The sequence below is a fragment of the Camarhynchus parvulus genome, chromosome 17 (assembly GCF_901933205.1).
Source record: "Camarhynchus parvulus chromosome 17, STF_HiC, whole genome shotgun sequence".
Taxonomy (NCBI): Eukaryota; Metazoa; Chordata; class Aves; order Passeriformes; family Thraupidae; genus Camarhynchus; species Camarhynchus parvulus.
In genome coordinates, this window is record NC_044587.1 from 10691726 (window position 1) to 10707303 (window position 15578).

General features: G+C 52.7%; 1 protein-coding gene across 1 annotated transcript; it reads right to left on the bottom strand.

Annotated features, from left to right (window-relative positions):
• Positions 1-99: 99 nt before the first annotated feature.
• LOC115910876 (ectonucleoside triphosphate diphosphohydrolase 8-like) lies at positions 100-13960 on the bottom strand. Its single transcript, XM_030961395.1, has 10 exons — positions 13831-13960; positions 13162-13306; positions 12394-12511; positions 11611-11761; positions 10971-11130; positions 10234-10464; positions 9478-9738; positions 8866-8976; positions 8472-8609; positions 100-1180 (listed from the first exon to the last, which is right to left on the bottom strand). The coding sequence occupies exons 2-10, from the start codon at positions 13285-13287 to the stop codon at positions 971-973; spliced, it is 1506 nt and encodes a 501-aa protein (XP_030817255.1). The 5' UTR covers positions 13288-13306; positions 13831-13960; the 3' UTR covers positions 100-970.
• Positions 13961-15578: the final 1618 nt, after the last annotated feature.

A 15578-nucleotide genomic window follows, 5' to 3' on the forward strand; every position in this document is an offset into this window, starting at 1 on the left:
AGCAGACCTTTGGTGTCCCTGTGGAATGCTGGACACCTCACAGCTCTCGTCACCTAAATAAACAAATAAAAGGCAGCACATGGGGAAATGCCTGCTACTCTGCTTCCAAATCATTGTGATTTTATTACTTCTGTCTCCCAGGTAAGGGCTGGTGATGAGGGAGACTCAGGGGTGAGGCAATGAATCTATGGGAGGTGTCCCTGCAGACACTGAGGTCTCTGCTGGACTTTGGAGTGGAGCCAACAGGGCACAAGGACAGGCCTTTTCCTTCTCTGAGGAGGTGTCTCAACTCACCCATCACTTGGCTGCCAACAGGACTCCCCAAAACTGTATGGAGAGCCCTGGAAGCTGCCTCTGCCATGTCCCAGCTGTGTTCCCAAGTCACCCTGTGTTGGAAAGGGAGGATGAGCTGTCTGCCAGCCGTGGGGCATGGGGTGCAGTGGACTGGAGAGGAACCTCATTGCAGGAGAGGAGGCAGCTGTGCCATCCCCCCTCACAGGGCTTCCCAGCCCCAGGCTGAGCCCTGTCTACCAGGCCAGTGTCCCAAACATCCCCAAAGCCACGGCCCCTGGGGCTGGCACTGGCCATGGGAGATGCAGACCCTGGCCCTGGGATGGGGCAGGACACGTGTGTCCCACCCTGGGTTTGCTGTGGGCTGTAAGCAGCCCTGTGACAGTCCCACTGCTGCCAGACCCCCAGTCCCCATCTCAGCCACCCCACAGCACGGTGCTCCCCAAGCCTCCCTCCTGGAGCATCTCCAAGCAGCAGGGCAGGGAAAGGAGAGCAGAGAGCACACAGCTGTGAGGGGGGTGTTCCACAGCTGTGCCAGCTCCAGTTCACCAGGCTAGGACTTGGGGCCCCCCAGGACACGTCCATGGCCCCTGGGCACACAGGGGTGATTCTCGGGAAGCAGCTCCTTGCAGAGGAGTGGCAGCAGGACCTGGCCTGGCAGCCTCTGGAGGCAGTGCTGCTACAGCTGCTCATAGCCCAAGGAGTTTCTGTGGCAGCACGTGGCTGTGAGCAGGCAGAAGACGAGGATGAGCATGATGGCCAGCAGAAGTGTGGCTGCTATCCAGATCCTTCTCGGGAGCTCTGTGACTGCTGTAGAAGGCTCCGAGGGGATGAGGTTGGTGAGATTGAGCATGTAGCCCAGAGTCCAGCCCATATCTGTGTTAGCAACCTGTGCAGACAGACAGGGAAGAGGGATGGGAAAGGCTGCAAAGTACCAGGCAACCTAGGGAGGAGCCTGCACCCCCAGGACCTGCTCCACAACCACCATGTCTGTGCCCAGCTTGGGCTGCAGGGGCCCCAGCAGCGACATAAACTGGGAGAGAGCATAAAGGGCCAGGCCAGATGTGCCAGCAGCTGTGTGAGTGTGCTATAGGGACATTTTAAAGAAAATACCTCCTAGTAGTCCTTTAGGTGAACTTTTAATAAATTGGGATACTAATGAGGGAATGAAGGATCTAGATAAGATAAAAATGATAAGATACTGTACAGAAATATGGCCTAAAGAGAGTATTGCTGAAGGACCTATTTATTGGCCCTGGTACGGGACAAAAGAAAGATGGCTATGTATAGCTTTAATTAGATATGTCAATACCCGAGTAGAGCCTTGTGATGAAGAGATTAGATATGCTAAGTGTTGGTTAGAAAGGGAGAAACAGGAAGAGGAAATAAAATTATATAAAGCATCCAGAGATAAAGAAAAAGAAGAAACTAAGCTACCAGAAAGGAGGTGGGATCCTTTAGATAATCTTCCTCCGCCTCCCCCTCCTGATCCCTTAGATTACCTCCTGTTACCTTCTCCTCCATCTCCTCCTATAGACCACCTTCCTCCTCCCCCTCCAACCTTGTACCCCTTGGTACCATCTCACGAGGTGGATGCAATTTCAGTATCTACTCCCACAGGAGTTTTTACAATCACCTCAACATTTTAATTCAAGTTGTCCTGCTCCCAGCATCCCCTCTTCTGCATCACCTCTCTTCCCAAATATACCAGAACCTGCCCATTCTAGTACTCCTTCAGTTTTGCAGATTCCCTCCAGTTCCTCAAGTACCCAGACACTGGTCTCTAGTACCACTCAGAGTGTCCATACCCCAATCTTGGCTCCCAAAACTTTCCAAAATACCACTCTTTATTTTTCCCCCATACTTCAACCCATAACCCAAAGTACCTCTTCCCCTATTCTTATTCCTGGAACATCACAAAACATTCCTTTTTATTTATCCCCTGTACCCCAACATACTGAGAGTCACATGCAGGAGGAAAGTTTGCAAACAAAAGGTCAGGGAGTGAAAAAGGCCTGTTGTTGTAAAGATATAGAGGAAAAGAAGTTAATTGAACCAGAGGAGCATGTAGCAAGCCATCAATATAATACAAAGTTCCAAGCAAAGAAAATTCAAGATGAATGTGGGAGAACTGAAAAGTTGTTTCCTCTAAGGGAAGTGCCTATGGGGGGGCCAGAGGTGGTATTGGTTTTGTGAATGCCCCATTAACCGCTGCTGAAGTTAGAAATTTTAAGAAAGAAATTAAGACTTTATTAGAAGACCCAATAGGCATCTCCCAACAATTAGACCAATTCTTAGGGCCTAACATCTTTACATGGGAGGAATTAAATTCTATCCTAGAAATACTGTTTTCTTCCAAAGAAACACAAATGATTCGTACTGCAGGTATGAGGATTTGGGAAAGATAAAATGGAGGGGATCCTAGAGGGGAAGATAAAATGCCTATTAACCCACCTAATTGGGATCCAAACCAGGAAGAGAGAAGAGCAAGCATGAGGCAATATAGGACACTAATTGTAAGAGGGATAAGAGAGGCAGTCCCAAGAACAAATAATGCAAGATTGGCATTTGAGAGTCACCAGGAGCGAGATGAATCACCAAGCACCTGGTTAGAAAGATTAAAATGAAACTTTCAGTTATACTCAAGTGTGGATCCAGATAGTCCAGAAGGACAAGCTTTAGTTAGAATTCAATTGGTAACTAAGGCCTGGGTGGATATACAAAGGAAATTGGACAAGTTAGATGACTGGCAGGAAAGAGGAATGAACAAGTTATTAAGAGAGGCGCAAAAAGTATATCTAAGGAGGGACGAGGAGAAGACCAAGACAAAAGCAAAAATGATGGTAGCAGTAGCTAGAGAGAGCGCTAGATTTGGGAATAGTGAGTCACCAGGTGATGGAAAAAGCGAGTACACAGGTCCAAGAATAAGTGGGTTTAAAGATCAGCCAAGTAGAAGGTATGAGCCAGACAGAGATGATAAGTCACCTTGGCCCGAGAGAAGACCACCCAGGGCAGAAGTCATATGCTTTTATTGTGGTAAGAAAAGACATACCAGAAATTTCTGCAGAAAAAGAAAGATGGATGAGACTATTGCTCAGGAACAAGACACCTTAGGGAGAAGGCTGGAAGGAGAGGACTAGGGGTGTCAGGGGCTCTACGCTCTGAGGGATGATATTGGACATCAAAAGGAGCCCTTGGTAAACCTAGAAATTGGCCCTCAGAGCGAGGAAATGGAATTTTTAGTGGATACTGGAGCAGATCGTTCAAGTATTTCAAAGATTCCCAAGGGATGCAAATTAAGTAAGCAAACCTGTAAAGTTAAAGGTGCTGAGAATAACCCTTTTGAAGTACCCATTATTGAAGAAGTACCTATAAAAGGAAGTTTCAGAGAAGGCTGTGCTGACCTGCTGTATATGCCTGAATTAGACCCTAACCTCTTAGGCCAGGATTTACAAGTGCAGTTAAGAATAGGGGTAGTCCCTGAAGGAAAATGTATCGTAGTGAAAATGATGGTTTTAAAAGAAGAAGATGAGAGAGAAATAGATCCGAGAGTGTGGGCAGAAGGAGGGGGTCATGGACTGTTGGAAATTCCACCCATAGAAATCAAAACGAAACCTGACATTCCCCCAGTAAGAGTTGAACAATATCCAATTTCTGTAGAAGGGAAACGGGGATTAACACCTGTAATTAAAGACTTAATTAAAGAAGGAATTTTAGAACCATGCATGTCTCCACATAACACCCCAATATTACCCATAAAGAAACCCGATGGTACATACCGATTAGTCCAAGATTTACGAGAAGTAAATAAGCAAACTGTTACTCGATACCCAGTAGTAGCCAACCCGTATAATTTATTGAGCAAAGTACCATCGAGACATGCAAGGTTTAGTGTTATGGATTTAAAAGATGCTTTTTGGTCCTGTCTGCTTGAGAAAGAAAGTAGAAAATGGTTCGCGTTTGAATGGGAAGATGAGGAAACCGGGAGAAAACAACAATTACAATGGACAAGGTTGCCTCAGGGATTCACAGAGTCACCACACCTATTCAGCCAAACCCTAGAAGAACTAATGAAACAGTTTATACCTGAAAAAGGATCTCAAATCCTACAGGTATGTAGTTGATCTCTTAATTTCCGGGGAACAGAAAGAAGAGGTACAAACAACTGTTAATTTACTGAACTTCCTAGGGGAAAAGGGGTTAAAAGTATCTAAAAGAAAGTTACAATTTGTGGAACCAGAAGTAAAGTATCTAGGTCATATAATTGGGAAAGGATATAAGAGATTAGATGCTGACCGAATTCAGGGAATACTATCATGCCAGCCCCAAAACCAAAAACAGATGTGAGAAAATTACTAGGATTAATTGGGTATTGTGAATTATGGATAGATGGACACACAAAATTAGTTAAGTTTCTATATGATAAATTAGTTGAAAATGAGCCGATAAATTGGGATGAAAATGATGAGAAAAAGTTAGAAGACCTAAAAGAAAGGTTGGCAAATGCTCCAGTTCTAAGTTTACCAGATTTAAATAGACTGTTTGAACTATTCGTCAATGTAGAAGAGGGAATAGCTTATGGAGTTATTGTACAAGAATGGTGTGGGGTGCGAAAACCCATTGCTCATCTCTCCAAATTGCTGGATCCAGTAGTTAGAGGCTGGCTCACTTGTCTCCAGGCAGTGGCTGGAACTGTAACTCTTGTGGAGGAAGGTTACAAGTTGACACTAGGAAACAAAATCAAGGTGTATACTCCCCATGATATAAAAAGTATACTAAGTAAGAAAGCCTGTCAATGGATTTCAGATAGCAGACTTTTAAAACATGAATTGATATTAAACAAAAGTGAAAATATAGAATTGACAACAACAAGGATCCAAAATCCTGCACAATTTTTATATGGAGAACCAAAAGAAGAATTGGAACATCCCTGCCTTGAAACCATAGATTTGCAGATAAAAGTTAGAGAAGACTTATTAGAACTACCTTTACCTGAAGGAGATACACTGTTTATAGATGGTTCATCATGGGTAGTAGATGGTGAGCGAGTATCAGGGTATGCTATTGTAAATGGACACACGATGACAGTCATAGAAAAAGGAAAGCTTCCCTACAGTTGGCCTGCACAATGCTGTGAACTATATGCATTATTAAAAGGGCTAAAATGGCTTGATCAAAGAAGTGGTACCATATTCACTGACTCTAAATATGCCTACGGGGTAGTACATACTTTTGGGAAGATCTGGGCAGAGAGAGGATTTGTCAACTCAAAGGGAAAAACCCTAATTCATGAAGGCATCATAAAGGCAGTGTTAGAAGCCTTGAAAGGACCAAAAGAAATTGCAGTGGTACATATAAAGGGACAGCAAAAAGGCGATACTAGAGAAATAAAAGGGAACAACTTGGCAGGTGTAACTCCAAAAAGGGCTGCTCTAGAAGATTCTGAAAAAATCTTCAGGTTAAGTGAAGTAGGAGATGGGAATGAGGAAGATCAAGAAAAGGAGGAGATCCCTATATTTAATGAAAAAGAACAAGAGGAATTACTAAAACATGGTGCAGTTCAAAACAGAAACGGAGAATGGAGGATGCCAGACGGTAGACAAGTATTAAACAAGGCATTAACCAGAAAGATATCAGAGGACCTACATGCCTCAACCCATTGGGGTACTCAAGCTTTACATGATCACTTTATGAGAACTTATGTGTGTATTGGGGTGTGGGAAATTGCCAAGATAATAACTCAAGAACGCATGGTATGTCAGAAGATAAATAGAAAAGTAATGAGAAAATTACCTCATGGAGGTAGAGAATTAGCGAAAAGGCCATTTCAATGTGTACAGATAGACTTTATAGAATTACCACAAGTACAGAGATACAAGTATTTACTGGTGATAATGGATCATCCAACTCATTGGGTGGAGGCATACCCAACCACAAGAGCAACGGCCGAGACTGTAAGTAAAATTTTATTAGAGCAAATCATACCCCCATATGGAATGATTAATACTATTGACTCTGATAAAGGTCCTCATGTTACCACCAAGATATTACAACAAATAACAGAGGCCTTAAATATCATCTGGACATTTCATGCTCCATGGAGACCTCAAAGTTCCGGAAGAGTAGAGAGAATGAACCAGACTCTTAAGATAACTCTCACAAAATTAACAGAAGAAACAAAAATGAATTGGTTAAGATGTCTCCCTCTGGCATTATTGAGAATAAGGACTAAACAAGGGAGGATATAGGGATTTCTCCATATGACATGATGTTTGGCTTACCTTTCTTAACTACTCCAGGTAATATGGGAACGTATGAAGAAGGAGAATTAGATGTGAGAAAATATATAAAGACCATAACCTGCACTTTAGAGGAGTTAAGGAACAAGGGATACCTTCCTCAAACTACTCCTATTGATTTTAAAATCCACAAATTCCAGCCTGGTGACTGGGTGTTAATTAAGACCTGGAAAGAACAACCACTAACTCCAAAATGGGAAGGTTCATTTCAAGTTTTCCTCATCACAGAAACAGCCATTAGGACGCAAGAATGAGGATGGACCCATGTCACCAGAATAAAAGGGCCGGGTTCTGCTCCTGAGAGATGATCTCCCACTACAGATAAGTTAAGAAGACATCAGGAACACCGTAAGAACCACATAAACTATAAGTTATAATAAGAACTCTGTTAGGTTTATTATAAGGTATTTAATTGAAAAGTTGTTAACATTCTTTTAACTTAAGGAAATGGTATTTATATATGAAGTGAGATTATATGAATTATCAAAACCATGTTTTAATCTCTGGTATTCCCTGTTACAGATCCTGTGATCTGAGAAGCAATAGAGCATTCTCCCACGCACCTTAGCAATCTGGTCTTAAAAGAAAGAAAGAAAGAACAGGTTGATACAAAAGGGGAAGTAGACTCCTGCAACAGTAACTGGTAAGAACAGCATAAGTAGTAAGGAAAGAGAAGAGAAAGGGGGGGCAAGACCAGATCAGGATATACTCTTGCCAGAAAGAGTTGCTGATCCTCTGCGGAGGGGAGACATGAATGGGAGAGTAGCCTGTACCGGACCCCCAGTTCCATTGATCCTCCTACTTATCAGCATCAATAAGGGGGAGATAAAACCGTGTGAAAATGCTATCATCCTCTGTATGCAGGAGAGTCTCGGAGTGCTGTCCTCAGAACACACTCAAATCCAAGCCTCAATTGTATCAACTTTTTATCGTTAACCACCTGTATAGAGGATGGCAAAGTGTATTGGCTATTCAAAAATATAGGGCATTTTAAAACAGAAATTGTTGGGGGAATGCCCTATGAAAGAAAAATGGATCTGTTCAAAAAGAAAACCGATTAAAAGGAGAAGTAAGACATGTGGCTTGTGAACCAGATTTGCCAGACATTGAGACAACTATACACAATTGAAGAGGAAATATTTTAAAGAACTGATTAAAAGACTGGTTAAGAAACTAATTAAATAACTGTCAAGAGACTGTTAAGAGGTTGATGCGGGCTAAAGCCGGATCAAAGTTTTAGAGGGGGGAGTTGTTATAGGGAAAAGTTAAGTTAAATTAGGGTATAGTTCAATTATATTGTATTAATTATGTTATATTAATTGTATTATGTTAAAGGGGGGGCTTATTAGAATGTGCTAGAAGAAGGGTCCAGGATTTGGTGGAACAGTGGTCTGGCGGGGCAAGGCGAGGTCGAAGAGGGATTGGACGGAAGACCTGACCAATCATTCAAAGCCCTGCAGAAACAATTGGCCCAGAATGAACAGTGTTAAAGACCAAATGAGAAGCCTGGAAATGGACCAACCATCATGCAGATCCAAAATGCATCAATCCTGGACTCAAAGGGGGCTATAAATGGGGGAAGTTCGTTTGGGTTGGGGGTTCTTCATTTTGGATAGTGGTTTGGTTTTGGCTTGCTGTGTGGGTGCCTGGGCTTATCCTGGGTACTCTGTTCTTTGCTATTTTAATAAACGAGAACCTCTTTCTCTGGAGAAAGTTTGGCCTCATTCATATTCATAACAAGTGTAGCTCAAGAGCTGCCCTGGGTCTGGGCAGTGGGGCTGTGCTGCCCTGGTATCTCACGTACCCAGCAGCAGCAGGGTGGGCACAAGGCACTTCATGGCACAAAGTGTGGAAACTGGGGGCTCCTGGACACTCTCCTACCTGCTGGATGAAGTGGATGCTGGGCCATGTTGTGATGTTGAATTTGTAGCCTTGCAGGAGGAGGGTGAGGATGTAGGAGCTGGCTGCGCAGGCGTCACGGAGCTGGGTCCTGCTTGCTGTGGGGAACAACTCCTGCACCTGCAGAGGTGGGAGAACAGGGGGAGGCTGGACCCAGAGCAGTGCTGGATGTGCCCATACTGGGGAACAGCCCCTCAGTGCAGCTGGGAGCAAAGACACCCTGGGGAGCAGCAGGCTGCTCTCCCATCTCTCTCCAGGTGCAGAGACCTTTGTGCTCCTCCTGACTCTACAGCTGAGCACAGCACAGGAGGGGCTGGGGATGAGCCTTCAGGCTGCCCAGTGCCCAGGTGAAAAGCACTCCTGGGCAGAATCTCACCTGTTTCCAGCTGCTGTTGCATATCTGCCTGATGGCGGCATTGACCAAGCTCAGGGACTGCCCTCCTGTCAGGTTCAGAAAGTGAAGGCTGTGATAAAACCCCGAGAAGGCCTGTGGGTGTTGAGACCAAAGGTGACATGTTATTGAGGCACTCAGGGCACTGATGCCACCCACCCCTAAGCAGGGGTCCCTGTAAGGCCCCACTCAACACTGCAAGGTGCTGGCAGTGACCCTGGGGGAGGGAGTTGGGAATGCTGCCCACACAGACAGGGAATGGCACTGGGAGAACAGAGGCCTGGGGCTGTCTGGCACACAGGTCAGCAGCCCCCTGAGGGTCTGCCAGAAAGTCTCAGAGCTGGCTCACAAGCCTGGGGCTCTTCTTGCACTCTGAGCTAGCTCACACAGGCTCCCTCAGACAAGGTCTGCCCGTTTCCCTAAGGGAACGCTGGCACATGGCAGGAGGCAGAAGCCACCTCTGAGCACAGAAGAGGTTTGCAGATAGAACCAGCTCCGAGGATCCCTCTCTGCCCACCCCGTTCCACAATCAGTGGCAGAGGAGACACCCAGTCCCTGCCTTCACCCTCCCCCAGGCAGGGGACAGAGGCTGCTTACGAAGAACTGTCCCCGCACGGGGGGCTGATAGACTCCATTGAACCCACACGGCCCCTGCGCCCCGCAGCTGAAGTTGAAGAGTCTCCGCACGGCCGTGCCACACGCGGCTGGGTCCCCTGTCCCCGTCACTGTGAGGACAAGGCCAGGGCTGGCTGAGCTTGGCGCACGCACACAGGGGCTGTCGTAGAGCTCTGCCACGGTGATGTTCTCCTGGTACCCCTGGGGGTAGCAGGGGTGCCTGATCTGGGGACTCGAGCTGGCCTGGAGAGAGATGGAGCCATTAATGGGGCTGCAATGCCACTGAGACCCTTCCCACAGCCCACCCCAAAAAGCAGGACTACACCCCAGGAGGACTGGATGCTCCCCACCTGGCAGCTCCCTGAGCAGCCCTGGCTCCCGCAGCATTGGGCTCTGCCTCTGTCCCCGGGCACTTGTGCAGGGACTGTGCTGGGAAACCTCTCTCTGGGCAGAAATGGAGCGAGGCCAAGAGCATGGTGGCAGCAGGAAAACTACACATACAGCTGGCCTTGGGAAATTACAAAAAATGCCACCGCACATCAAGATGTGGGGAGAAGGAAGCCCTAGCCGGCAATCACCACAACCTTCCACCCAAATGAGGCAATTTTTGCTTCCCCTAGGTAAAATCCAAGCCTCTGCCAATTCCCAACTCTTTGCCCACAGGCACGCCCAATGCTGCAGGGGGAGATGTGCCACGGCACTGGGAGATGGCGGAGCAGCCCCCGTGCCCCGTGGCACCTGGTGCAGAGCTGCCAGCAGCATCTTCAGGGCCTGGCTCTGCCCGTAGCACAGGTAGCTGTGGCTGTACAGGGAGTAGTTGGTGCCATAGAGCCGGAAGAACACGGACATGTTCCTGTCCTCCACGGGGACCCCGGGCTGGAAGGTGATCTGCGTCGAGGCACCGCCGAGGTCCAGAGCTCCCAGAACCTCGGTGTCCTGGGGATGTTCCCATTTCTCTGCAAACGAGAACTGGCCCAACACACAGCAAGGTTTAGGCTGAACTGCAGGCACTCACACTCCCTTCCCACAAGGACTTTGGGGCCCCAGGGGCACCTTGCACGTGCTCCCGGCTCCCTGTTTTACCCCTGCCTGCCCACGTCCTCCTCAACCCACAGACACTTCCACAGAGCACTCAGCTGTGGCCTCTTGGCTGCTGCACATCTGCTGGGATCCAGACACTTGGAGCAGGGAAAAAGGAACCCTGTCCCCCGGAGGCCGATCCCGCTGCCATATCCCCAAAATCCACCCGTGTGTCAGCACACGAGAGCACAGGGCCAGGCTGAGCTGGACACAAAGATCCTGTTAATCACATTGATGAGGTGGAATCTGCAGCCCACAACCACAGGGAACCTTTGGCTGGGTGACCAGTGCCCCAAAGCTCCATTCCTCCCTCCTCTGCAGATAAGGAAAGCTGCTGCAGCTCACACAGGGACGTTCTCCCTACTGCCCGTCCCGTGCCCTCTCCCCAGCTGCACCTTGACCAGTGTCTCCAGCAGGTAGTTGACAGTGATCCAGCCAAAGGAGCCCTCCTCGCTGCCCGTCAAGATCCGAGCTCCGCGGAAATCCACAGGGTACTCCCCAATGGCCTTGGACACCTCGGCCAAGACCTGCTCGGCCTTGCTGCTGTTCTCCTCCCTGCCAGCAAAGGCACAAACACCTCAGGTGCTGCACGCCCTGGCTGGCAGCTCTGGCAGCCGGGCTGGCACTGAGAGGCTGCCGGGCCCTGCCAAGGAGCTGCTCCCAGACATCTCTCCGGCACTTCCCTGCCTGCAGGCGGCTCCTGCAAACCCCAAATCCCTTGCCCGGGGCCTCAGGACTCTCCCTAAGAACGCTGCCCGCAGGCTCTGCTGGAGCCCTGGGGAAGTTCGTGCCACTCTGGCAAAGGGGGCTCATCCCCTCTGGGGCTGCTGCCAGGCCGGTGCTGCAGAGGGCCGGGCGCGTTCCCGGGCACGGCCAGCGGCTCTCCCGGACACCCCGTGGCACCGTGGGCAGGGCTGCTCTGCCCATCCCCACGGCCTGGCCGGGCAGCACCCCTGTACCCCGGCCCCTGCGCCCCGGTGCCGGCCCCGGCTCCAGCGCGGCGCAGAGCGCGGCAAGGGCGGGAGGTGCCGGTACCTCAGCAGCCGCATGCCGGCCGTGGCCCCCAGGTACGTGGGGGTCTCCCGCTGCTGCTCGGCCGGGACGATCTTCATGGCCCTGTCCAGGCAAGGCTTCAGGCTGGCGCCAGCCCCCGCGGGGTCGTCTGCGTAGCTGGAGATGCCGGGTCCTGCCGCAGGGAACCGGTGATGGAGAGAGCCCAGTGCCACCCCGCAGGGACGGCACAGCAGGGGACACGTCCACCCCTTCCCCAGGGAGCTCTGCTGGCCTGCTCAGACACACTCAGGTGTCCCAGCCATAGCGCCTGCCCTGCTTGTTTTGGAGTTGCAGATACCAAAATGCAAACTGCTGCCCCAGGAGGTGTCAGGCCCCACCTGAGTGGAGACCGGCGATTGCTCAGGGACTTGTGCAGATCTTTGGGGAGGCCCTGTGGGCACACAAAGCTGGACATAATGAATGAAGGTGTGTACAGATGTGGTAAGAAGAGACAAGAAAACTGAGGCAGGCGAGAAGGAGCAAAGGGCACAGCCAGCATCCCAAGCTGTGAGGTGGTGCACATCTGGAAAGGACTGGCTGCAGGATCTAAGTGGGGGCCCAATTCCTCCCCCACCTCTGCACCTCTCAGTGACTGTAGGGCTCCCTCAGGTGCAGACGATCCCAACCCTTTCCTGTGATTCCTCACAGGGCAATCTCCCTTCAGCCCAGAGGAGGCTGAAAGGGATCAGTGGCGGTGCTGTGAGAGTTTGGGACAGTGCTCCAGGAGGCTGGGCATGGAGAGGGAGGGCAGACCCCAGCACTCACCAGACACAGAGCAGGCCTCCACCTGGGACACGATGCCCGTGCCGTTCTCCTTGTCCGCGCGCCACCGGTAGATGTAGAGGGACGTGTGTGTGGAGCCAGCATCAAACACCAGGCCGTACTGGGGAGGAGAGGGGACATGGGCTCACAGCTGGCCCGGGGCTGCACCAAGTGTCACGGGGGTTTCTGAGAGCTTCTGCTCATGCTTCCCCTGTAGGACCATGAGCAGCAGGGGTCTGCACATCGCCCTCCCTTCAGCAGCCCTGCTCCACCTCTAACAGCCCCGGGTTCGCCACTCCAGCGAGTCACAGCCCAGGAAGGACGCGCAGGTCAGCGGGGTGAGTTGCAGAGCAGGGAGCCACCCAGGCATGGCCCAAAGCCCAGGCTGCTCCCAGGCCTTTAGCAAATCTGACAAAACCTGACATTTTTTAGCAGACCAGCTGCAGAAAGCAGTAGGGAAGAGAGGTATGAACCGAACAGGTGACCTGGATGTCTGAAAGCAGGGAAGAGAGTGACTGTGGTGGCAGATGGAGCAGCTGTGGAGAGAAGGCTGGATTTCTCTCTCCCATCCTTACCAAGCAGCCAGGACTGTGGTTTGGGGGAGGCTGATCTGCCCAGTGCCACCTTGATGAGGTTAAGTCCTGAAAAGCTGGGCTGATCATGGGGAAACTTGCAAGCTGAGAGAGAGGAAGGCAGGGCTGATGGAAGAATTCGAGATAGAAAGGCGTTGGTGGGATTCGCAGGCTCCCCCAGGTCTCACTGGACACCTACTTTGATTCTGGTAGGAAGGACAGCATCCTTTGCCGGGAGAAGGACCAGGACGAAGACGACCACGGTCAGCAGCGCCAGCACGGCCGCCCAGCACCAGCCCACCGCCCTGAGCAGGCGCGGCGACATCGATAGGCTCTGGGGAGGTCTGCAGGAAGGGACGGATTGGGGAGGGGTCACTGGGGAGGGATGGTCTTTGGGAGTTGGGGGGAGGCGTGGTCTCTAGGGGGAGGGTCTGCAGAGAGGGACTGTGGGCAGGGGCGGCTTTTGGGCGGAGGGTGTGTGGGGAGGGATGGTCTTTGGGAGGAGGGTTTGGGGGGAGGGATGGGCTTTGGGAGGAGGGTTTGGGAGGAGGGATGGTCTTTGGGAGGAGGATGTGCGTGAGGGATAGTCTTTGGGAGGATCTTTGGGAAGGGGGACGGAGGATCTTTGGGAAGGTCTGCGAGGGGGAAGGGACTTTGCCAGAGGAGCCCCAAGCCGCCTGCCTCTGTCCCGAGCCTCCAACCCCTCCGGGGATCCCCTTCTCCTGTAGCTCGTGGTCCCCTCCACCCCCTAAGTGACCCCCCGGGACACGAGCTGGGCCAATGGGGAGACCATGAACTTGTCTGGCCCCGAGCCGCCGGGAAGGGGCAGGGGCGAAGCTCCCGCCTGCCGCGGTCCGGCCGTCCGTACCTGTGCCCGGAGCCCTCTCCGTCCCTCCGTGGGGCGGCGATCGGGGCACAGCCCGCTCCCCGCCGGCTCCGGGCCCACGCTGCCCCGGCGGAGCACAGCGAAGCGAAAGCAAAGCTGAGCCGCTCTCGGACGTCCGGGTCCGGCCCCGGCCGGGGCGGGCTCTGGGCGCTGCCGCGGGCGGAAAGAGCGGAGAGCTCGGGGCTGCCGCTGCCCGCACCGGACACCCGGCCCCGGCCTGCCTGCCCCCTGCCTGCTCCCTGCCTGTACCCCTGGCTTTACCCTGTCTGTCCCTCTGCCTGTCCTCTCCTTGTACCCTGCCGCTCCCTCCCTTACTCTGCCTCCCCCCTGCCTGCACCACGCTCCCGCACTCTACCTGTTCCCTGCCCGCACCTCTGCCCTATCTGCCGGTCCGTCTGCCTGCATGTCTGCCCGTACCCTGCCCGCTCCCTGCCCGCACTGTCCCAAAGCCACGGGACTCTGGCCATGGACAGATGCTGGCCGTGGGGACAGATCGGACCCTGGCAATGGGGGTGGCTCCCTAACCGTGGGGACAGTTCGGTGCCTGCCTGTGGGGATGGATCCCACGCGGATGGCTGTGGGGATGGATCCCACGTGGATGGCTCTGGGGACAGCTCTTCACCTGCCAGGTCCTTCCTGTTTCTGTGCCGAGCCCCGCTGCCAGCCTGGTTCGGCCTGCAGCAGGACAGCGGGGGTCCCGCAGAGCCGGGTGACAGCCGAGTGACAGCAGGGTGACAGGGCAGGCTCGGCCCCTCACGGCGTTTGTGCCGCAGGTCTGGCATGGGTGTCTGAGGCTCCCGGAGCTCAGCTGCTGCCTCCGGCGCCAGGCGCTCGCAGGCTGCGGGGGCCGGGGCTGCTCGGGATCTCTCTGTCCCCTCGCTGATCTCCGCGGGCAGCGCAGCCCCCCGCTCCCGGGCTGAGCGCGCCAGGCTGTGCCGCTCCTCCAGCAGCGAAGTGGTTAATCCCGGATGCTCTTTCCACCCCGGCTCTCCAGCCCCAGCCCCGCTGCCTCCCGGACAAGCGCTCTCCTGGGCAGGTTGCTGGTCCGGGGCCAAGGGGAGGGCCACTCCGGCGAGGCAGCCTTTGTCCCAGGAGCGGGCTCCCGGCCCCAGGTACGCGCTGAGCCCGGGCCGAGCGCGGCGGGGCCGGAGCGGCGGCCGGAGCCAGCGGGGTGAGCCGGGGCAGGCACGGGGGGAGCCGGGCCCGGGGGCTGCTGCCCCTCGATGGAGCTGGGCTGGAGCGGGCCCCGGGCAGCAGCGGGGGCGGTGCTGGGGGCAAACGCGCTCCGTGGGGCGGTGCGGGAGGGCGAGAGGGCCGGGGCGGCCGCTCGCCGCACGAGGTTCGCAGGTGCAGTGGGCAGAGGGGCACGCAGGGCACAGAGACCAGGCACGGAGGGCACTGGCAAGCCCAGCGCTGGTGGGAGGTGGGATGCAGGGAACTGCTCTACCTGGCAAGGATGCTCCTGGCATCCACAGTCACCCTCTTAGAACCTTCAGAGCCCTTTTAGCTTTCAAATCCCAAATGTGCCCAGTGGGAAGTCAGCCCCTCCCCATTGTCCTGAGCAACAGGCAGTTTAGATCCAGCAGTGGCTCTGAGCCTTTTGCCCCAATTTTTGAGGCCCTGCACCCTGTGCACAAGGGATGCTGCAAGTGAGGGATGTCCCACAGGTGTTTGTCAAGCCCTTCATCATGGCCAGCCCTACACAAAGAAGTGCAGCCCTGCTCCAGCTG

Bases quoted from the DNA above. Each gene is read 5' to 3' on its own strand.
- LOC115910876 (XM_030961395.1), bottom strand. From the start codon at position 13,287: ATGTCGCCGCGCCTGCTCAGGGCGGTGGGCTGGTGCTGGGCGGCCGTG. The intron at 8,977-9,477 runs GTAAGCAGCCTC...CAACACCCACAG, and splicing joins CCGTGCGGGGACAGTTCTTC to GCCTTCTCGGGGTTTTATCA. The intron at 8,610-8,865 runs GTGAGATTCTGC...CCACCTCTGCAG, and splicing joins GCAACAGCAGCTGGAAACAG to GTGCAGGAGTTGTTCCCCAC.